We start from the raw sequence: 23373 nt of genomic DNA, 5'->3' as shown, positions 1-23373 counted from the left end.
TTCTGAGCGATGGGAAGGTTACAGGGTAGAGATGAAGCCAGGGGCCACATGGCCTTGAATGCCAGGTCAAGGGGTCTGTGCTGAGGGCAGCGGGGAGCCATGGAGGGATTGTCATAGCAGTTGGGAACTGCTGGTGTAGACCAGCTGGGCAGTGTCAGGCAGGGAGAGGAGGATCAAGGTGGCAGATGTTGGGGACAGAGGGCAGGAGGACAGTGGACAGGCCTGGAAGGACGGGGGTAGGGTGGGGCGTGAACATCTGGGTGAAGGACCTGATGGGATGTGGGGCTGAGTGGGGAGTCCAGCCTGGGTACTGGGTGAGGGGGGCCCCCTCTGAGGTTGGAGTGCAGGAGCAAGGGCAGCCTGGATGGCCACCTACCCTAGCCTCCCTGACAGTTTTGCAGCCCCCCTTCCCCTGCCACCAGCCCCCACGCCCTCCCCAGGACGGCGGTAAGTGCACCCACTGCCATGCTCTTCCTGCCAGGGCCCTTCTGTGGCGCTAGGATGTCTGGGGCCACCCGGGGGCTGTGACTCACACCCAATGCCTAACCGCACCCACCTGGTTTGGCTTTAGGCTGCCCTGGGCTCTGTGGGTCCCCTACTAGCCCCAGCCCTTCCCTGCACAACCGCACCCCAGTTCTCCGGCCATCACACCCCCTCCCATTCTCCATCTCTGGTCGGGTCTCCTCCCATCCCAGCGCCGAAGGGCCGGCAGCCACACTTCAGCACCAAGGTCAGGAGCTTGGCTCTGAGTTCCTTTATCTCCTCTCCGTGTGAGTTGGGGCACATGATTTGGGCTCTGTGGGCCTCAGTTTCCTCAACTGTACAGTGGGAACGCTAAACCCTGACGTGAAGATTCAAAAGTGCACCCTGGCACGTGATAGGCTCTGAGAAATAGTGTGCGTGTTGGGAGTGGGAGCCGTGATTAGCCATGAATGGGAACCAGACCTACAGCCCACATCAGAGGATGTGGGGTCAGCTTTCTGTGTGGACGATGGAGTAATCGGTGTCGGGCCTGACACGGGCGTCCGGACACGAGGCTTTGGGAACATACGATTGCGGGTTGCTTCCTTGAGCCTCAGTTCGCCAGGCTTTACTGGGACTGACGATCCTTTTATAAAAGAGTCTGGGCACCCCTGCTCATGGCCCTTACTCCCTCGTGCAGCTCCGACCCACAGCAGGGCTAGAGCACTGGGGGCTGTCGTGGCAGAAGCAGACCTTGCCTTTGCCCCCCTGTCTGCCCGGTCTGTGCCAGCCCCCCATCTGTGGCAAGGGCAGGCCTCTGGGCTGGCTTTCAGGCTGGGCCCCAACCCACACCCACCTCTCCAGGCTCCAAGATGGGGCCAGGGGAGGCTGAGGAGGAATCCGGCCTCTGGGATCAAAGTGTCCAACGCTGTTTCTCTTGTGCCTGCGCCAGTTCCGTGCTCACTCTGGGCTCTGAGGTGGGGAGGGCGAGCCAGGACACTGACCCGAGGCTGGAATTAGGGCTTGGGTGGGGGGCACCGGGCTCCGGGAAGCACTGGACTCTACTTAGAAATAGCTCTGGTGGTGGAAATGGCAGCCAGAGGTTTCTCCAGACGCAGGAGGCAAGAGGCCTCCCGTGGAGGGACTTGGGCACCTGGCTGACCTACCGGCCCCGTCCCCCGTGCCTCAGAGCTGGTACCTGTCTCTCCAGGCCTCAGGTTCGTTGCCTGTCAAAGGAGGACAAAGCCTTACCTATTGCTGTGAAAAGACTGTCATGGCTTCTAGGGTGCCTGGCCTAGTAGGAGGGGTCCTCCCCTGTCCCCTGGGGTGTCCCTGGACGTTCATGGTTAACCCTGAGGCGACTTTGCCAAGGAGACGGCCGCAGGCTCAGGCCCGCCCAGTGCCAGGGGACGGGGACCTGGATGTTCTCTACTGCTTAGGCCACAGGGGGTACTTAGCCAGGGACCCTGGAATGTAGAGGTCCCTCCCTCCCTGTACCCGCCCTGCCGAGAGGACAGCCAGGGACGGAGTCTCCTGAAATAACCAGATCTGGTTAGTGAGGCTAATTTTAAAAGCCACTCTGGCTGCCCCATAGGCCCTTCTGGGAAGCCATGAATATCCCTGTGTTGCCCCTGGGAAGCAGGGTGAGGGGAGAGTGGCAGGGGCTGGGGCTGGACTCCCACCCCTGACTGTTAGTGCGGGAGACCCCAAGCTGCCTCCCAGGGCCTGCCCATCCAGGACCCAGAGTCCCAGGCCCAATGTTGGGGCTCGGGAGCCCAGCCTCTGTCCCGATCCACTCAGGGAGAACTCCCGTGGGCTCTCAGGACCCTCCGGCACCTGCACTGGTCTCCCTGAAGCAGCACTGGATGGGGGGACTCAAGCTCTCTGGCTCTCTCCCACTGTCTCCATTGCTGACTATGTTCCTTTATCTCTGGATCTCTGCCTCTCCCTGTCTCACGCTCGAGGTCCCTCTTTGCAGCGGTGGCTCTGTCCCCCTCTCCCGGGGCCCATCGTGAAGGAGGTCAGACAGCATTCCTGACAGTCCATAGGCTGGACTCTGTGTACCAGGTGGGAGTGGGTGTCCACCTGGGAGCTGAGGGCCCGGTGGGGGAGGACAGCAGTCCTGGGGGCGGACAGGAGCTATAACTGGGCAGGCAGGGGGCCATGTCCAGGCACGACATGGGCCATCTGGACAGGCCAGGTGCCAGCAGAAGGAATGAGCTCCAGGGGTAGGATTGCCAGATTTAGCAAGTAGAAACACGGAGCCCAGTTAAACTTGAATCTCAGATAAACAAGAAATAATTTTTAGTTTTAAGTACACCTCATGCAATATTTGGGACATACTTATACTAAAAAATCATTCCTTGTTTATTTGAAATTCAAGTTTAACTGGTCATCCTATATTTTGTCTGGCAACCCTATCCTGGGAGGCTCTTGGAGGGAGCGGAGAGGTTTCTTAGGAATGACAGGTTTTATACACAGACCGTGGGAGCCCCAGCCTGGTGGGGTAGCACAACCATACCCCAGTGTCACAGCGCGGGCACACCTCCTGCCCAGAGAGATTTCAGTTCTCTGGGGGTGGGGACAGTCCTTGGGAGGCCGTGACCCCGACATCAGTTACCTCCTCGGTGGAACCATGGACATCAAAAGGGAGGGTCTGTGTACGTTCTCTGCTGAGCCCAGTGCCTAACCCAGGGCCCGGCACATAGTAGGGGTTGCATAAATATTTGCTGAATGAAGAATCCTCCCAACCCACCCCCCCATGGGGATGGGGATGCTTGGCCAGCAGGGGGCTCCAGCAGCCTACCTCCCAAGCTCCTTGAGGCTAACTGGTGAGTGCAGTGCCCCCACCCTGGGGACTCCCAAAGTGCGCTGCAGGAAGAGAGTGAAGGGGCAGACGGAGAGAGGAGGCCAGTTTTTCCCTATCACACCCCTGCCCCAGACCCCAGTTGCAACTCGGAGTTCAGCCTGGGCAAGAGTGTGGAGGGGGGTGGGAACGAGGGCAGGGTGACTTTTGGCTTCTGGCCTTGGGGGGCTGCTTGGGACTAAGGTGGAGGGGCAGGCCGCAGGGGTGTTGGCAGGGCTCGTCTGCAGGGCACTGGGACAGCCAGGGAGATTCCTGGGACCCAGAGGGTTGTGAGTTCGTGTTTCTGGAGAGCTGAAATGGGCATTTTCCCGTGGACTATCAATCTCAGGGGTCTCCCTGGAGGGATGACTATGCCCTCCCACACCTCCCCAGGAACAGAGTCCCTTAAGTAGCCTTTTCATTCACTCACTCATTCATTCATTCATTCGCTGACTCACCCACTGTCACCATTTGCTGAGAGGAACTCACTTCGGGTCTGGCGCTAAAGGACCTTAGCAATTTGGCTGGGCTCAAACACCTGTTCCACTGCCTGCACTTGCCACTGGCTCCCGGTGGATCCTGGGCTAGAGACTGAGGACCTTGGTTTTGCCCTCCCTGCGGTGGGGTCGAGGCCAGCAGCTCCCTCCCGGGGTAACTAAAGACAGGAGTTGATGCCTGCCCACGGTAGGTGCCGCAGGAAGGGGGGGCCTCACGATCACTGTAATTATCATCAGTATCATTTCGAGGTCCCTCTGGGCTGGGCAGGGAGCTGTCACTGGCCCCGAAGCCCTGGCTTCATGGCCAGTGTCACCCTGAGGCCCCACCTCCTCTCAGGGGTTTCCGCCACCTCAGCCCCCATCCCTCCTTTTCAAGAAATGTCATCTCTTCCAAGGTGTCTCTGGCTTCTAGATGCAGCAATGAATCCTTCAGAGAAAAGCAAAGAGATGGGGACAGAGCCTGGAGCGGCCGTCGGAAGGCAGGGCTTGGGCCTGGCCCCCTGTAACCTGCGTGTGAGCTGGAGCTTGTCCCTTCCTGCCCTGGGCCTCGGTTTCCCCAGTTGTACGGCGAGGGTGTGGGGCTGGACATCCTCCATGCCCGGGAAGGGACCTGTGTGGCATCCTGTTAGTAACGGTTTAGCTCCGAGCCTATAATCACATCTGCCCTGGGAAGAACTAACACAGCGTTTCTTTAAATTGGGCTCTAATTGCGGCTTTTAGTGGAGTCAGATGCTCCCCTCCCCCAGCTGCTCTGAATCAGGGAGGTTGTCCCAGCCTGCCCCGCCAGGCCCAGGAGTCCCCTGAGATTACTCTGGCTGTCACTGAGCCGGTGACGGGTCAGGGACTGATGTCTCGCGAGGACCTACTGTGTGTCATGCCCTGAGCCGGGTACTTTCCCTCCAGAGGACTCTGGGTCACCTCACTACAATTGTAGGCGGCAGGGGCCACTGAAACCACTTTTCAGAGAGGACATTGAGGCACAGAGAAGTGTAGTCACTTACCCAAGGCTGCTCAGCTAGGATGTGGCAGAGTCCGGATTTGAACCCAGATCTGTTGGATTCCAGGGCTTTGTTCTCAGCCTGAAGCTGAGATGCGCCCTGCCCCGGCTCAGTCCAGCCTCCCTCGCGGGGGGCTCTGCAGGGGCAGCCAGCATGGCCAGAGCCCCGGTCGCAGCCTTCTTCTGCTTCTTCCCTACTGGCCATGACTGGAGAACAGGGTGTCGGTGGACGTGGCCAGAGGCAGCCCCCCTCTCCTCGGGTGGGGCAGGGGCCTGTGGTTTCCCTGTTTGTTCTGGAGATCCCAGCCGCTTCCCTGAGGAGACAGCTAGCGGTTCCCAGGCCACAGCCCCTCGGGTGGAGCCAGACCGCGGCTGGCCAACCTGGGAGCACTGCCCACCAGCCCCACTGGGGTCTGCCAGGCCCTGGCGCTGGGTGGTCTGGGCAGGGGCCAGGAGGGGCCTCGATCTGGGCTGCGGGACGGGAGCCAGGCTTGGAGTCAGGCTCAAGGCTGCCCTGCCAGGGACTCGGAGGGCTCCTGAAGGCTGGGGATGGCTGGACAAGGGGTAGAGGCAGGCATGGGGCAAACACTGCCTTGAGGGGAGCCCAGGAGGGAAGGCCCCAGGCCCCAGTTCCATCTGAGGGCCCCAAGAGAAACATCCATCCCCTTCGGGATTGTCTCCTTTGGATGGCTTCCACTCAACCATTGAGCTGGTTCAGACAGGAGCCGACCTTAGAGGCTGGTGGAGAAGACAGGGTGGCAGGCAGAAGACCTAGATCCCAGCTCTGCCCGCCTCTGGGCCTCAGTTTCTCCATCTGTACAATGGGAAGGGGACAGGACTCCACGTTTGACAAGAGCTCCTCTGGCTGGGTAGGCGGGAGTTGGGGGGGTGGGTAGCCCAGACTGGAAGGATCTCAGTTGTTCCTGGATTTATTTTCAGAAGCTTCCGGCACCACCTCCCTTCCTCCCTCTCCCACCTTGGAGGAATCCCAGAAGTGAACACCTGCTGGAGTGAAAAAGGCTCCTGTGGGTTTTGGAGTCTGACGGACCCCGGTTCAAATCCTGGCCACTGGCTGGCTGTGATCCTGGGCCCATCACGTTCTCTCTGTGCCCTGCAGCTTTAAATACCGTCACGACCCTCTTCCTTGCGTCTCTAGCTGAGCTCCTCCACTGAATCCAGACTCATCCTTCCCAACTACCCACGGGCATGTCCACCCCCGAGTCCAACGGGTATCTCTAAGCCAACGTGACCCAAACCACTTCTCTATTTTCCCTCCAAATCTCTTCCCCCATGTCCATAAATGCACTCCTCCCAGGTGCCCAGGCCAAAAGCTCAGGGGGCATCCCCGGGTCCTCTACTTCCTCTGCTCCCCACATTCAGTCCCTCAGCAAGCCCTGCTGGCTTTAACTCCCAAACTTGTCTGGGCTCCAGCTGCTTCCCGCCACCACCACACTTAGCTGGCCCAAGCCAGCTCCACCCCCAGCGACAGCAAGGCCTCCAGACTGCCTCCAGCGTCTACTCCTGGTGTTCCCGGTCCTTCCTCTGCACGGTGGCCAGAGTGATCTTTCCAAAGCACAAACTGGACCACGTCACCTTCTGTGTCTAAGCCATTTTAGTGTGTGACTTCAAGTTGGTGTCTGACCCTTTCCGGGCTGCCTTCCTCCCTGGCCTCCAGCCCTGAGCGTGGTCTGGGGGACGGTGGAGAGAGGCCTGCGCCCCAGGAAGCACCAAAACTTGCCATGAGGGAAGATGCTAGGACGGCATCTGCTCATGCCCGGGGAGCGGGCAGCAGCCCCTCAGGCCTCGGCCGCGGGGGCTGTGGGAGGGAGCGGGGTGAATGGTCACATCTCACGCTCCTCCAGATCCTGCCTCAGGACCCTCCTGCACTCTGCCCCGGCCTTTCCCAACCGGGTGGGCTGAGTGAGCAGGGGCCTGATCACAGGGCCCTCAGCCAGGGTGTGCAAGCCCAGGCTGCCCTCTGACGCCCTGGAGCCAGCCACCCTGGCGGGGGCAGGTGGGGACAGAGGCTCTGCTGGCAGCCCACGGGCATTCCCCACCAGGACAAGGGCCCAGGATCTCCGCCCGTGATGTCCCGCCCCTGCCACCTTTGCAGTGACACTCCCGACCTCTCCTGGCTGCTCACCATGCCCAGAGGAGGTCTGGGCATGATTGAATCCCGCGCTCGGGCTCCACGGCGCTCAGCTTCCCGTCCTTCATCCCTCGGTAGTGTGTGACTTTGCATAAAGTGACCAGTTTCTCTCTGCTTCCCTTTCTTCCTCTGTAAAATGGAGACAGAAACAGTCCTGCCCTCTCTGAGAGTGGTGGGGAGGCTAAATAGGCTAAGTGCCCTGTGAGGCACCAGGAACAGTGCCTGGCGCTCTGGGAACACCAGAAATGTTCGCCCGCGTGCCTTGGCTTGGGTTCCCGCTACCTCAACGATCGTAGGCCTCTGTTCCCGCGGGTAGGAGGGACACGTGGCCCTGGCTGGTGGCAGACCCCAACGCGCCTGCCCCCCGCTTGGCTGGTGGGGCATGTGTGTCCTCCCCATCCTGAGGCCGGCACAGATGGCTGAGGAGCAGGACTCCATGGCCTGGAGTCATGATCACCGCGGCAGCACAAGGAGGCCCCAGGGAGCCACCCAGAAACTCGGGAGCCCAAATCCTCTTCTAAGAACTTAATCTCCCCAGCCCACCCTCCCCACCCCCCGATCGGCTGGTGCTAGATCTTGGTGGGAGGTCTTGGGTTAGCCACCAAGGCTAATTATAAACTCTGCTGGCTTGGGGCTCTTACTCCCCCATCGAAGGGCTTCTGCGGCTGATGGGGCCTGGCTTGTTTTCCTTGAAGGGATTAGCACCCAGAGGCCAGGGAGGGGACACGGGCTGGGAGTCAGGCACACCTAGGTTCAACTTGCAGCTGTCACAAGCCATGGGCCCTGAGCAGGTCACTGTGTTCTGCCACGCCTCACCCTTCTCATCTGCGAAATGGGGATGATATTGCCCACCTCACAGGATGGTGGGGGGCGTGTACGTGACACATGTGCCCGCAAGGTGTCAACCTCACTGCAGTTGATGTGCTGCTCCCTCCGTCCCTCAATATCAGCGCAGTTTGCTGACGAACTATTCACTCACCGGCTGCTCCAGCCGCCTTCTGGACAGGTGGGAGCTGGGACTTTCAGGCACATATTTGGGGTTTGTTCCCCCTTCCCGTCTCCATGGGCCCAGCTTCTCCTGCCTGGTCCACCGTCACAGTTTCTTTGGGCAGCCATGATGATCTTTCAAAAATGAGGCTCACTCCCAGGCTCCAGAACCTTCCATGGCTCCCCAGGGTCTTCGTTCACCTCCAGCTTCTTGGAATGGCATTCGAGACCTTCCTGCCCATCTGTCCCCACAAGGTCTCCTCTGGAATCCTCTCTGTACCCCCACGTTCTGCCTCAGTGCTCCTTGGCCCGTCGGGCCCCAGCCTGCTTGCTGCCCTCTCTGCCTCAGTGCCCGCCCCACCGTGCCCCCTGCTGGTTAGCTGCCCCCACAGCTCCTTGCTTCGCCTGTGCACTGGGATTGCTTCTGGCCATCTTGTGAGATGTGAGCTTTCCAAGGACAGAACCATGGCCCGTTCACAGGCATGGGTCCCGAGCTCTGTCTCCACCTGGCCGAAAGGGGCTTAGTGTGAGTTCCTTGAGTGCTGGGGACGGTGGCAAACAGGAGAGCCACACGCTGGATGGGCCGCCATCTCTCGGCTCAGATCAGCCACTGCCCTGCAGAAAGGTGCAGCCGTGCCAGCCAGACCTTCCAATTTCTCGAAAAAGCCAGAAGTCCAAATGTTACGTGATGTGAAATCTCCCAACGTTTTCAAACACCCTGAGGATGTAGTGATGTCTGGGGAGCGAGTGAGCATAAGCTCCGAGAGTCAATAATGCTGAGGTTGGAAACCTTCTCCAAAGCTGAAGATGTCACTACTCAGCCTTTTTTGCATCTGGGTGGTCATGTGACCACTTCTTACCAACGGACCATGAGTGGAGGTGATGTGTGGCACTTCCAGGAAGAAGTGGCTAAAAAGAGGGTCCCCCCCATCGATGTGCTGCTCACGCAGAACCTCGGTAGTCCCAGTGAGATGGTGCATCCCGGACTTGGAGGAGGCAGGCGCCCGACCAGAGGCACCAGATGTTTAAGATAGCAATAAACTCTTCCTGGGTTAAGTTCCGGATTTATCTTTCACAGAAGGCAGGGTTATCTGGATGAATACATGTGGATTTGCCATCCTTTCTTTGTTCTGGAAACCCTTGTGCTGTGGGTACTGACTGCCATTCCAGTGTAGGAATGGAACAGCAGCAAAGTGAAAGAACTTGCCCCGTTCGTAGAAACGACAGTGCAATGGAGCAGCGGCAGGCACCCCTGTCTCTCTGACCCACAGTCCGTGCTTTTTAGCCTCCTCCGCGTATCGCAAAGTTAAACAGATACTATTGGTGCCCTGTTTGTGTCCTCTGAGCATTTAACGTCCCAGCACGTGCCCGGGGGCTTTCTCTCAGCCCTTCACGGGCAGGTTGGAAGTGCCGAGCTGTCATCTTTCCGGGAGCAGCCCTTGGCCAATGAAGGATGAGAGTTGGTGAGTAAACGTCACAGCTCCCTCACCTGCCGGCAGGAGGATGGATGGAGGGGTGTCTTCTGCTGGGCCTCCTGGTGGCCCCGGGGCGGGGGGCAGGGGCGGGGGTTGAGTCCTGGTTGCCCCTGATGGCGAGCTGCTACATAACTTACCTTTTATCAGCTTCCCTCCTTCTCCTGTCCCACTTCCCCACTCTCCGCCTGGTGCCTTCTGGGTTCCTTTTACAAACCGCAGGTGCACAAATTCTTTTCTCAGGGTCTGCCTTTGGAAAGCCCAACCCAAGACACAAAGTATGGCTTGCACATCCTGGAGACATGTAAGCTGACTTCAGGTGGTACTGGGGAACGTTTAAAGCTCAACAGCTCCCGTGTGGATTTAAACAACTGTTTAGGACATAATAGTAGAGATAACATATAAATTGTGAAGGTGGTAGGAGTTGTGTTTTTGCCCTGGCAAGAATGTACGCATGTAGTTTTAATTTTTTTTAATGTGTATGTATTTGAGAGAGAGAGGGAGAGAGAGAGAGAGAGAAAGGGAAGGGAAAGGACAGAGAGAGAGGGAGACAGAGAATCCCAAGCAGGCTCCACATTCTGCACAGAGCCCGACATGGGGCTTGAACCCACGAACTGAGAGATCATGACCTGAGCTGAAATCAAGAGTAGATGCTTAACTGACTGAGCCACCCAAGTGCCCCATAGTTTTTTTTGTTTTTTTTTTAAGTTTATTTATTTTGAGAGAGGGAGAGTGCAAGCGGAGTAGGGACAAAGAGAGAGGAGAGAGAATCTGAAACAGGCTCCACATTGTCAGTGCAGAGCCTGATGTGGGACTTGAACCCACAAACTGTGAGTTCATGACCTCAGCTGAAGTCAAGAGTCTGATGCTTAACCGACTGAGCTGCCCAGGGGCCCCCAAGCACCCCTTAGTTTTAATTTTCTCTCCCAGCATCGGCGTGGCTGGACTCCCCTTTCTGCCAGGACTGCCAGAAAGTTCAGAGAGAAATCAGCTTGATTGCATTTTCTCCCCTGAAGAAGGGCACACTTCTGACGTGGTTTCTCATCTTTCTGAGTTCACATTTGACTAGTGTGTGTTGAGTCACTAGTATTGGCTGCGTTAGAATGTTGTCAGGAAGTCGGAAACGTATTATAAACAAAGGATGTCATTAAGTATAGGGGTTTTGGAATCGGATGTACGTGGATTCAAATCCCAGCCCCACAACCTGGGGACCTTGAGCAATCACACCACGCCTTGCACCCTCGGCTTCCTTAATCTATAAATGTGGATGACAGGGGCCTACTTCCTAGTGAGGATCAAATGAACTGAATCCATATAGATCACCAAGCAGAGCTTGTCAGCTGGTAAGTGTTCAATGTTAACGATTATGATTATTACCTTTATAGGGACTATCATTCCAATGAGGCAAGGAGCAGACTTGGAGAACCCTGTATACCCAATATCAGGTGCAATCCTGAGCCCAGTTCTCAGGCCAGATAATCAGGAATGGAAAGATCACCATCGCCAAGCTAGGCTGAAGCTCTGTGAAGGCAAGGAGCATGTCTGTGTTGTTTGCCACAAAATTCCTAAGACCTGGTCTGGTGCCTGTCACCTACTCAACACAATTAACCCTTGAACATGAGCGTTAGGGGCACCAACCCCCTGTGCAGTAAAACATCCGTGTATAATTTGTGACCCCCTCCCCAAAATTAGCAAATAGCCTCCTAAAGACTGGAAGCCTTACTGATAACATAAAACAGTCAATTAACTGTTAACATATTTATGTTGTATTATGTTAAAATAAATGTTAACAATTGACATATTTGATATCATATGCACCGTATACTATATTCTTACAATAAAGTAAGCTAGAGAAAAAGAAATGTTATTTAAAAAAAAAAAAAAAAACAGGGGCGCCTGGGTGGCGCAGTCGGTTAAGCGTCCGACTTCAGCCAGGTCACGATCTCGCAGTCCGTGAGTTCGAGCCCCGCGTCAGGCTCTGGGCTGATGGCTCAGAGCCTGGAGCCTGTTTCCGATTCTGTATCTCTCTCTCTGCCCCTCCCCCGTTCATGCTCTGTCTCTCTCTGTCCCAAAAATAAATAAACATTGAAAAAAAAAATTAAAAAAAAAAAAACATAAGGAGGGGCACCTGGGTGGTTCAATCGGTCGAGCATCCCACTCTTAATTTCGGCTCAGGTCATGATCTCACAGTTCGTGAGATCGAGTCCTACATCAGGCTCTGCGCTGACAGCATGGAGCCTATTTGGGATTCTCTGTCTCCCTCTCTCTCTGCCCCTTCCCCTCTCTCTTTCTCTCTCTGTCAAAATAAATACATAAAAAAAAAAAAGTATCATCTTTAAAAAAAAGAAAATAAAATCTTAAGGAAAATACATTTCCTGTCTTTATCCCCCAAAAATCTGCATGTAAGTGGACCCATGCAATTTAAACCTGTCTTGTTCAAGGGCCAACTGGATTTACAGGATGAATGAATGAACGAACGAACGAACGAACGGCTCCACTGGACCAGGACACGGAGCTCTGTCTGTCGGAGCTGTGTGGCAAGAGTGTCACAGGGCCCTTGAAGGCCTTCTTGCTGTGAGTTTCAGGGCCCAGAGGCATACTTTTCTCTCATAGCAACCCAGACCGGACTGCGTCCCATTCTATAGCTAAGAAGACAGAGACACAGAGATACAAAGCAGTTTGTCCAAAGTCACGCAGGTAACGAGTGAAGAAGCCCCCGGGTCAGCAGGACGCCCCTTCCTCCCCGCCGGACTCCATCTGCCCTCCTGGGCCCGGAGTCCAATTCTTCCCAGAGAAACAAGCTTGTTTCATTCTCTTCCTCACTGACCACAAAGACTCAGTTCTGTCCTCAGAAATGTTTGGAAAGTTTTATTTAAATGTCTTGTGTTCCCTTTTAACCAACACCAAAAAGAGAAAAAAAAAAAAATTTGCCATTCCAAACAGGGGTGTCGCTTCAGAGAGGAGTGGGCGTGCGTGTTAAGAGCTGGGAAGTGTCCGGCCACCCTGGGGTTGGATGGCCAGTCCCAGTTTACTTCCTGGGAGCCCCTGGCGGCCTCGGAATGAGTGAGCAAACCCCCATCCTGCAGGGAAGGACTCGGTCTCCCCTGCGGGTAGGGACATGAGCATGATGGGGCCTGGTGGTTCCAAGAGGGGAGGGGAGTGGGAAGGTCAGATCCGGAATGTTCCATGGAAGCTTCGGGGCCTCCAGGCCTGGAGAAATATGTTTGCTAGAAAAATAAGATGCTTTGAGAATTTCGGCAGTCTGTGTTCTCTGCCTGCCCAAGAGAAACCTACTCTGTTGGCCAAAGGGGCAGCAGGGAGGGAGCAGAGGCCGGAGGCCAGGAATGGGTCTGGTGCCAGTGGAGGATTCCAGAGGGGAGCAAGGCGGGCAGCAGACTTTGGTTTCCTGGGTCCTCTTTCTGGCAGCCGTCGAGGCTGTGAAGGCCCCCCCCGCCTCCCCAGCCCTTGAGGTGTGGGCTCCCAGGTGGTGGGCAGTGCTGAGAGAGGGAGGCTGGCCATCTGTCATGGGCTAGTGGGTGCCTGGGCCGCGGGCCCTCAGAACAGGATGCCCAAGGGGGGCAGGGCCAGCAGGAGGAACAGGGGACCTGGTGAAGGGCCACCTGCCGAGCTGGCCGAGGCACAGTGGTCAAGGTTGGCACCGATGCAGGCCGCGTAAGCCATCACGTGGGGAATGTAGTTCTGCTCGTGGACGCCATGTAGCAGGTGCGCCATGGGACCCTTGGCGAAGACCGCCACGTCCTCCCCACCGTGGGTCTCATGGCGCAGGGGCACAGCAGACTGCGCCTGGTAGTTGTTGTGAGCTGTGGGCCAGAAGAAACACTTGCTGAGAGCCTGCCAGGGGACTGGCAGTGGTTCACATGCCCTCGTTTCATAGAGGAGGAAACCGAGGCTCAGTGCCGGGAAGTCATTTTGTGTAAGGCCACGGGATTTGGGCCTGAGTCCGTTCTGACACAGAAGCCTGTACCCTCAACCCCCAGAAGAGAAGAATCAACCTCAGCTGGGCTGTTTCAATTAGAAGGGAACAGTCAACCCGGGAGAGCCTCCTACCACTGGCTGCACAGTTAGACCCCCATGGGCTACTGGGGCCATCATGAGCAAATGAATATTCAACAGGAGGGAACCAGATGAATACACTGAGAAGGCTCAGATTTTGGAATATTATATAGCCCATAAAGATGGCAGTGTAACACAGCAGGCACCTGCATGTGCCGGGCACGACACGAAGCTCCTCAGACCCAGTTAGTCCTTCAGACAACCTTGGGAGCTAGAATTCTTTTAAGGAGGAAAGGGAAGCTGGGGAAGACCACGTTGCATGCCCAAGGTCACAGAGCTGCTCGATTGTACAAGGGGGTTTGAACTGGGATTGCTCTGACTCAAGTCCTGGCTCTTAGGAGACCCCTGACCTTGGGGTCTCCTACAGGGAGCCTGCAGGGTTCCCAAGCCCATCCCCAAGGGGCACCATGTCCCCTCCCAGCTCTGGACTTTGACAATCTCACCGTAGTCCACCATGGAGACGTTCTCTCGCTCACCACCTACTACCTTGTAGCCAGGCCCATTGCCATACAGGATGGAGGTGAAGGGCTTCTTATCTGTGTCACTCACCATGGGGGCCAGACCTGCACAGAAAGGCATTGGCCCCGGAGTCATGTTGGAGTCCCCAAGCCCCAGCCTGGCAACCCTCAAGTCCCCTTTGAACTACTCCATGGAGCCACCTTCTAAACCTGGCTTACTTCCAACTAACCACCCCTCGGTTTTCACTGTGCCCACATCCCCCTCATCTGGTATTCCACCTGTCCGTCTGTCCATCCACCCAGCCCTCACCAGTCCATCCATCCATCCTCTCATTCTTCTATCCACCCATCACACAGGTAGCCACCCATCCACCCACGCATGCGCTTGACCCTACACCCCCCACCCATCCGTAACTTCTCTGTCCTACCCAATTCTCATGGATCCCACACGGGCCAGGCCCCGAGCTTGCTGGCTCTCCCACCTTGCGCCTGCTCCCAGACGGGCAGCCCTGGGAGTGCCCCGTGTCCACCCCAACAGCGGCCCACCTACCAAAGATAGAGTTGCCACGGGGGGTATACCCGCCGAAAGTGAAGACATGGGAGTGGTCTGCAGTGACGATGGTCAGTGTGTCTTCCACGGACGTCATGGCGCCTGCCCGTCCAATCGCCTGGTCCATTTCTACTGCCTCATGCAGCGCCTGCTTGGCCTTGCCTTCATGATGCCCGTGGTCAATCCTGCCTCCTTGAGACACCGAGGCAGAGGGCTCGGGTGAAGGGGACGGAAGATCGGTGCCCCCAGTCCCCACCACACTACTGCTGGATTAACCTTTCTCTGATGGGCCCCCTGTACCATGCCAGGCACTTTATGCGGCGTTCAACCTTTACAGCGGCTCAGAGAAGGTAGGCTGTAGACCAAGGGCTCATGCAAAGAGAGAGCAAAGCCAGATCCACCTGACTGAAAACTTTGTGCTCTGTCTGTGACCCCATGGGGCTCTCAGGGCAGCATCTTCAGCTGCTTGAAGGAGTCTGAGACCTCAGACAGACAGAGAAGGGAACCAGCAAGCCTGAGGTCCTACCGAGTGCCAGGCACAACAAGCCGGTGTCTTATTTCCTCGTAACAACAATCCTGGGCAGAAATGGGCACAACCGGCCCCATTTACAGATGGAGCAAATGAGTCCTGGGGGCAGAAGTGACGCGACCAAGGTGGGAGTAGCGGGATTTGAATTCAGGCATGACTCTCATTCTCAGTGCCCGTGGCAAGCCTTCATAAAGGCCTCTGAAGCCTGGATCCTGTGCCGCCTCTCCTATATGAGCGCAAGATGCTTGGCTTTGAGCCTGGCTTTAAAGGTCATGGCTCAGGGCTACATGACCTGAGGGGACCCCTCCTTGTCTCTAACAGGAGAAGGATGCCTGAGTGGACACTCCCAACTCTGAGGGTCCTGAGCCGGGGCGGCCTGGCTGCCCTCCCTTCCCACTGGCCTGAGCCTCACCACTCTGGCCTGGCAGGCTGGCAGGGTGGGTCCTCCCTTTGTTGTGGCTCTGGGAGCAGTCACAAAGAGAAATGCTCCCAGGGGAGCCTGTGCTCACCACCATTGGTTCCTGGCTGGGTCCTTGGCGTCAGAGGCCTGTTCAGGCCAGGCTGAGACCTGCCATGCTTAAGTGGGAACCCTGGGGTTTGGCGAGAAAGCGGCCAAGCCGGCTTGGCTGCCACTGGCCTCTGGAAGGCAGAGGGGCCTGAGTGTGTGTATATGTGTGGTGAGAGTATATGTGCAAGTGTGTGTGTGTGTGTGTGTGTGTGTGTGTGTGTGTGTACCTCTAGAGTTCAGTGAGGCAACATCAGGAACCACAGAAGACAATGGCTATTAGAACTTTGGAAGATTCCGGAAACTTTATCACTTCCTCACACTTCCTATTGTTATTGACTTAGCTATTGTGTAATCATAATAATGGTAATAATAGAAACACGGAAGATTTATTCTCTGCTGGGCCCTGTTCCAAGTACTTTATGTCTCTGAACGCAATGGATGCTGATAACACTTCGAAGACTATTTTTGGCCTCATTTTACAGAAATGTACAGGTAGAGGCCGCAGCAGCAAAGAACACAAGCCCGACTCCAGTGCTTCCCATCAGCGCTGGGAAACCCTGTGAACGTTGGTACGCAGCACTGCCAATCCCCAAAGTTCTGGCTGTCCCAATCTGGGGGACCCGGGACATCCCAGGGCCTGCCTTGGGTCTCCTTTCAGGCACAGGACTCACGAATCTGACGCTGGCCCCACACGTGCCTAGGAACGGCAGATACGCACCATCCAGCTGAGGGCTCCCGCAGACTGATGGGCGTGTGTGGACGAGGACCCCGGGCCTGTTCCTTGAGCCCAGCCAGGCAGCCGCTCAGATGCAGGGGGGTCCATCAGGGCCTACTAATTTGTCTTTTGGAAGGAGTGAAGCTCAGGGGCCTCGGGGGACTGCTCCTGGGAAGTCTTCTTGGACTAGTCAGCCTGACGGGCCATCCTCAGGCCCAAAGGAGAACGGCTTGCTGGGCTGGGGGCTTCAACACCCTGCGTACCCCATCTTCCCCAAAAGGAATCTCCTTCCCCCCAAAAGTAGACAGCTGTCTACCCCATCCCCCGACACCAGGAAGCTCCCCGGGAAGTGGCCCTGAGGCCAAACCTGGGGCCATACCTTCCACCAGCAAGAAGAAGCCTTTGGGGTTCTTGCTCAGGATCTTGATGGCAATCTCCACCATCTCAGAGAGTGACGGGTCAGTCGTGCTGTTCCTATTCAGCTCGTACTGCATGTCCCCCGGCTCAAAGAGACCTGAGGGCACAGGATGATATGGATGGTGAGTTCTCATGACACTGCAAGGAGGGCCCCGAAGGAGCCCGGGCTATCTCAGGGAACACAGGTTGGGCGCATACAGCTTGGGGTGAGAGCAAGCAGGGGGGCAGGGAGAAGCTCCTGTGGGCCCAAATGTGCCCAGTGCTTTGAGAACATGCCTCCTTTTGCCTTTGCAGCCACACTATGGGGAAGGGCTCACCGAAGTCCATTTTACAGAGAAGGAGACTGAGGCACCGGTGCTCAGTAGCTTGGTATCTTCGGCTGCTAAGTGGGAGATCTGGGACTTAAGCCCATCAGCCCAGCCCCAAGCCTGAAGGCCTCCAGGCATGGCACCACAGCCCCCAGGCTGAGGGCATGGATTCAATGGGGGCAGATTGCGTGTGCACCTACGTGTCATTTACAGGTCAGGTGTGAAGGGTATAGTGTCCTGTGCGGTAAAATGGTAGAAGGTTTGGCTCACGTCTTGGTTTCCTCACTTGTGAAATAAGACTGGTCCATTCTTTGACCATGTCACGAGATTCCACGTGTACCGGGGTGGTATTTCTAGTCCTGGATGTTCTTTTAGAACACCTTACCCCTTCTGTGAGTGGGGGCACAGTCAAGCAAGAGCTCTAATGGACAGAATGCTCACCGTGTGCCACAGGCCGTCCTAAGTGCTTTGGAAGCACATAGGTGCCAGCCTCCAAGATGGCACCCAATAGTCCCCGTCTTCTGGAATTCACGCCCTTGTGTGTCCCCTCCCACACCAAGACTATCCTGTGTGTCCAAAAGAATACTGAAGACATGATGGTATGTGACTTCCAGGCCAGGGCATAAAATATTACAGCCTTAGCCGTGCATACTCTTCTGAGGGAGGCCAGCTGCCATGTTATAAGGACACTTCCGCAACTCTATGGAGAGCTCCATGTGGCGAGGAACTGAAGCTTCCTGACAACAGCCTGCGCCAACTTGCGAACCTTAGGAGTGAGCCATTACGGAAGCCCCAGCCCCAGTCAAGCCTTCGGATGACTGCAACCTCAAGGGAGACCCAGTGGAGACTGCAACCCATGGGAGCTGCTCCCAAATTCCTGACCCCCAGAAACCGTGTGAAGTAATAATGTTAACTCGTATTTTAAACTGTTAAGTTTGGAGATCGTTTACTACACGGTAACAAGTAATTTATTTATTTATTTTTTAAATGTTTATTTTTGAGAGAGACAGACAGACAGACAGACAGAGCATGAGTGGAGGAGGGGCAGAGAGAGAGGGAGACACAGAATCCAAAACAGGCTCCAGGCTCTGAGCTGTCAGCACGGAGCCCGAGGCGGGGCTCGAACTCCAGAATGGCGAGATCATGATATGAGCCAAAGTCGGTCGGTCGCTCAACCAACCGAGCCGCCCAGTCGCCCCAACAAGTAATTTACACAGTGCATTGGCTCACGTGTACTCATGGCAGCCCTGAGGTAGGCCCCATCATTAGCCTCATTTTACATTATTCCTACTCTACAGAAGAGAAAACTGAGGCGCTGAAAGGAGAAACCACCCGCTCAAGGTTGCAGAGCTCATATGTGGTAGAGTGGGATTTGAACCCAGCACTCTGGCTCTAAGATCCATGAGTGGGCCTGTTGTGCTGCATGGGAACATGTATAACTCTACACACCTGTGTGTGCTATAGGGTGTGTGCTGTGTGACCCAGGCAAGCAGAGGGCTGTGTGTGTGTGTGTGTGGTCTGTCTAGGGGATCCTCCCAGGTGCCCAGCTTTGAGCCCATAACCTCCAATGATACACCCAGGACCTAGAGGTGTGCTCTTTGGAAAAGGTTTGTAGGAAATTTTGCCACCACTCACTGGGCACAGCAGCCAGGTGGGAAAGGGGACCCAGGTGTCGGCGTGGTGGTGCTCAGGGCCTCATTCCACCTCACCAGGGCCCTGACTCCCCACTCCCCGGGGGACATCCCCCAGTCAAGACCAGCAGAGACAACCCGGCTGGCTTCTGCCCTGGCCACACAGCAGGGCTGGCTCCAGGCCTCCTGCCCCAGCCGGGGTTTGGATTTACCTGGGCCCTGATGTTAATGAGATGAGTGGGATGCCACAGGTCCCTTCCCCTACCTGAGCGTTACTTTCCCTTTGTGCTCAACGGAACCGTTCACTTTGCACAGCCAGCAGATTTCAGGCCCAGTTCTATGAACCAGACCCCCTTCCTCATCTCTCCCAGGTCCTCGACCTGGGAGCAAAGGTCCCTAAGTAGAGGGAGGGCTGGGACCTTGGCCCCTCAGGTGCTGGACTCACAGCCCCAGCCCCAGGGCACCCAGCTGGGTGTCCCCTACTCCACACCCTCCACTTACCCAAGAGGTAGTCCACGCTGTAGGGGTCAAGGGTCAGGAGTTCGGTGCGGTTCCAGACATAGTGGGAGTGCTAGGAGGAAAGGCCAGTGTCAGCCACGTGGGAGCTGGGGGGTTGGGAGGACAGAGCCCAGTGGGTCTCAGGGACTGGGGCACATATTTGTTTCCTTCAGTCATTTACTAACCCCTCCTTGAGGACCTCCCATCTCTGCCTTCAAGAAATGACATAGAGAATTCCGAGAGACCAAGGGGCACTGTGGGCCCAGAGGCAGGATCAGGGAGGGCCTCCTGGCGCAGGTGATGTCCTAATGGGGCCCTGGAGCACAAGAAGCCATCGATCAGCCTGGGGTCAGGGAGGAGAGTTTCAAATAGCAGGGAGGGATCATGGAGCCGAGAAGAGGAAGGTGCAGGTCACCAGGGGCCTTGAGCACCCACTGAGGGGTGTGGGCTGTGTGTGTTCTAGAAGCTATGGAGAGCTAAGGAGGAAGTAAAACCCTAGGTCTCCCCCAGCAACCTCATCTAAGAGGCTGATAAAGGAAGTGCTGCTTCCCCAGGACAGAGGCCGCAGGAAGAGGCTGGCTGACTTAACTGGAGATGTCACCACTCAGCACCAGAGAGAGCCAGGGGCTACAGTACCGCCAAGACTCAGCTGTGCATCCTCAGGACAGCCCCTTGCCTTCTCTGGGCAATGGCATTGGGATCTGTGGTTTTGGAGCCTCAGTGACTGTTAGGGAAGGAGGGCGGGAAGGCTGAGGAAGTGGGGTTCCCCACCCCCGCTTTGCTGAGCTGGTTCTCCTGTGTGACCTCATTCAGGTCTCACGTCAGCCCTACGAGGGAGATACTGTTATTCCCATTTTGCAGACAAGGATACTGAGTCACAGATGACAGAGCCACTGGGAGTCTGACTTCAGCATCCACTGTTCAGGCATGAATTTCAAGGTATGTACGGCCTACCTGGGAACCCACAGGGACACCCTGTCCGTTGACTGGTGTGGGTCCTGTCTCTCCCTCTTGGAGTCCAGATTGAGCTCCAGGGTTAAGCACCTGCCCAGGCCAGAAGGACTAAATCCTAGCCCCGTGTCCCGCACAAAGAAACTGAGGCTGGGAGGGGCAGTGTCTCTCTGGCTTGGGCCAGGAAGGGGCCCGGCCCGGCCAGAGCTGACTCAGAGGAACAGAAAAGGTTCAAAGCGGCTCAGTCCCACCCTCATCTACCCTGTGGGGGCCATCCCCAGGCCCCTGCCTCCACCTCACTCTTGGCCCAGCCCCATCCCACAAGGCCTCCCCGGGGGCCAGTCCTGGAACCCTCAGAAACCCAACCCCAGAGTGACATCAAAGTGGCTCCCAGGCTGCTCCCCACTGTCTTCAGCCCTGACCACAGTCACTTCCAGACCCCAGAACCACTCCAGGGAGCCAGCGCTCGGGCCCTTCCAATGCTCCAGCCTCCCGTCCCCAGCACGTGCCCTCACCAGGGCCAAAGCCAACTCAAGATGGATGGCTTCCACCTCCCACCGTGGCTCGCACCCTCCCCTTCCTGCCACCTCCTCCTCTACTCCTCCTCCTCCTCAAGGCTTCTCAGCCCCTCCCTGTGGTCTGTCCCCTGTGGGTTCCCGTAGGTCCTGGGCTTCCAGCCATCCAAGCACACAGAGATCCACATTCCTTTGACCATCTGATTCATCCCTTGGAATTCATGCCCGGCGAGGGGTCCCACACACAGTAGGGGCTCAAGTGGCCTCAATGTCCATGCAGGTGACTCTCTGGCCCCCTCTCTTCACTGCCTAGTTCTCCTGGGTGCCCTCCTCTGAAGGGAGGGATTAATTGAGCATGTATTATGTGCCATTCATGTATCTGTTAGATCATCGGAGCCCCTCAAGGTAAGAATTATGACCCCCCCACTTACAGAGGAAGAAACAAACTGAGATTCAGGGAGAGGTTCCCCAGAGCCCCATTCCTGCAGCCACCTGGCCCCTCAATGGGTTACCTTGTGTCTCGGTTTGAAGCTTTTCCAGATGTCAACGAGGTTCAGGCCGTCCAGCCTCGTGCCCCTGGCCTTCTCGTCCATCTCATACTCCACATCGGTTCTATTCTTGGGGAACATGTACTTCCGGCCACCCCCCATGATCACCTAAAGGGGACAGGAAACATCAGTACCCCAGGGTTCCAAGCCTCAAGAGCTGGGCTCCTAAAGACACCGGGAATAGTGTGAATGCTTCTCCAGCTTAGAGAGTCTTTTTTTATTTTTTTATTTTTTTATTTTTTTACATTTATTTATTTTTGATAGAGACAGAGCACAAGTGGGGGAGGGGCAGAGAGAAAAAGGAGGCACAGAATCCGAAGCAGGCTCCAGGCTCCAAGATGTCAGCACAGAGCCCGATGCGGGGCTCGAACCCACAAACTGTGAGATCATGACCTGAGCCGAAGTCGGACGCTTAACCGACAGAGTCACCCAGGTGCCCCTCCAGCTTGGAGAGTCTTGGTTCCAGTCCACACTGCCTGCCCTGAGCCTCTGCTTTTCCAAGCGGGGAGATGAAATCATGAGTCTATTGAGACCATGGTTTGGGGCTTCTGGGTGAAATACTAGAGGTACTGGTAACTTCTCCTACTTGGTTTTCCAGAAGCCTGACTCAGCTCCCACTTGCATAAGATAACATGTCTACAGAGGACTAACTGCATGTCAGGTACTAAACACTCCAGGTATATATATATTTTTTTAACTTTTTAAAATGTTTATTTTTGAGAGAGAGAGAGAGAGACACAGAGTGTGCAGGGGAGGGGCAGAGAAAGAGGGAGACACAGAATCGGAAGCAAGGCTCCAGGTTCCGAGCTGTCAGCACAGAGCCCGACGCGGGCTCAAACCCATGAACCGCGAGATCATGATCCGAGCCGAAGTCGGACGCTTAACCAACTGAGCCACTCAGGTGCCCCTTCAGATACATTATCTTAATCCACTTCATACCAAGGCTGCAGGGGAACCTGTGTCCCCATTTTCCAACTAAAGAAAGGGGAACAGAAATGTGATCTTTCTCCCCTAAGGCCACACAGCAAGGGACACGGCCAGGATTTGATCATGAGGCTTCCCTGACCCCAGCACTGGGACCCTGGTGCATCTGCAGGGCCGAGGACAGGGCCTCCAAGAGCCTCCTCTCCCCTGTGGGAGACAGAATGCCACAGGCAAGAGGCCTCTGCCAGGGAGGTCTCGGGACAGCCCAGCTGGAAGCCTGGGCAAACAGTGGCCAGTGCTCACGTCTGTGTAGTCCCCGCCAGGCTAATTTTACTCACCACGGCTGGCGTGCGCGGGCGGACGGACGCGGGACTGTTTGTTTTCCTTGGGAGTCCATGTTTGAAGTCCTGACTATTTTTAAAATGGGGCCAAGAACACAACAGCCGCCGCCTGCGGTGACCGCCACACCGGTGTCCTCCTGTCACCGCGGGCACCAGGCCAGGCCGCCGCCCCTCGACACCTTGGGAGGGCAGAACCCGGCCATGGCTGGCCTCAGCTCCACTGTCCCAGGCCTGGCATTTCCTAGTACTGTTCTCGCCCTTCCGCTTCATTCCCTCCTCAGAACCCAGGGGTTCTGCTCCGGGCCGACGGTGGAGGTGGGGATGGCACCCGCGGCCACCCTGGGTCACGGGGAGCTGGAAAGGGCACGGGCTTGGAAGTCCAACTTGGGTTTGACTCTGACTCTATTGCTTACTGACCAAGGGCCGGTCACTTCACCTCTCTGAGCCTCGGTTTCCTTATCTGTAAAATGGAAGTAACAACCACCCACAGGATTGCTAAGGAAGGAAATGCAGTGATGCGATATAGTCCCAGCACCCGGGTGCAGCCCCAGTGGGCAGTGTTCTCGTTACCAGAAGTAGTGGGTATCAGAGTATTTCCAGAGAGGCGAGTTCCTCACTGCCAGCCCCAGCCAGGAGCTCTGGGGGCAGGGCAGGCTGCGAGGGGACGGAGAGGGGACCCCGGGTCACCGGCCCCGGCTCCCCACCCCTGTTCCCACAGAACCTGACCCCTTGGCATTTTCAGAGTGGAAAATGAAGCCCCCAATCTTCTTGCCTGGAGCCTCATCATTTCCAGCCCCAGCAGGGACTTCACACGCTCATTAAACTCCCAAATAACAGACTTGCTGTTTGGCTTTGGGGTTTGGGTTTGTGTCTTTCTTTCTTTCTTTCTTTCCTTTTTTTTTTTTTTTTTTTTTTTTTAGCAAAAGATATTTATTTTCAGGGCGGACACCAGGAGTTGTGTTTCATGTGCAGCCGGGGGGCTGGGGGGCTTTGGGAA

General features: G+C 56.2%; 1 protein-coding gene across 3 annotated transcripts in view; it reads right to left on the bottom strand.

Moving 5' to 3' along the window:
• Nucleotides 1-12252: 12252 nt before the first annotated feature.
• Nucleotides 12253-23373, bottom strand: part of ALPL (alkaline phosphatase, biomineralization associated) — a 58056-nt gene continuing 46935 nt past the window's right edge. For all 3 annotated transcript variants that reach the window (XM_040464081.1, XM_040464090.1, XM_040464075.1), the window contains exons 7-12: nucleotides 21076-21219; nucleotides 19101-19170; nucleotides 16623-16757; nucleotides 14492-14683; nucleotides 13927-14046; nucleotides 12253-13230 (exon numbers count right to left, since the gene is read on the bottom strand). In XM_040464081.1, the coding sequence (XP_040320015.1) occupies nucleotides 12965-13230; nucleotides 13927-14046; nucleotides 14492-14683; nucleotides 16623-16757; nucleotides 19101-19170; nucleotides 21076-21219 (927 nt within the window). In that variant the 3' untranslated portion in view covers nucleotides 12253-12964. The remainder of the gene's footprint in view (nucleotides 13231-13926; nucleotides 14047-14491; nucleotides 14684-16622; nucleotides 16758-19100; nucleotides 19171-21075; nucleotides 21220-23373) is intronic.

The sequence above is a fragment of the Herpailurus yagouaroundi genome, unplaced genomic scaffold (assembly GCF_014898765.1).
Source record: "Herpailurus yagouaroundi ecotype Mexico unplaced genomic scaffold, PumYag 77, whole genome shotgun sequence".
Classification (NCBI taxonomy): domain Eukaryota; kingdom Metazoa; phylum Chordata; class Mammalia; order Carnivora; family Felidae; genus Herpailurus; species Herpailurus yagouaroundi.
Note: the sequence above shows the minus strand (reverse complement) of the source record. Positions and strands in the feature narration are given on the sequence as shown.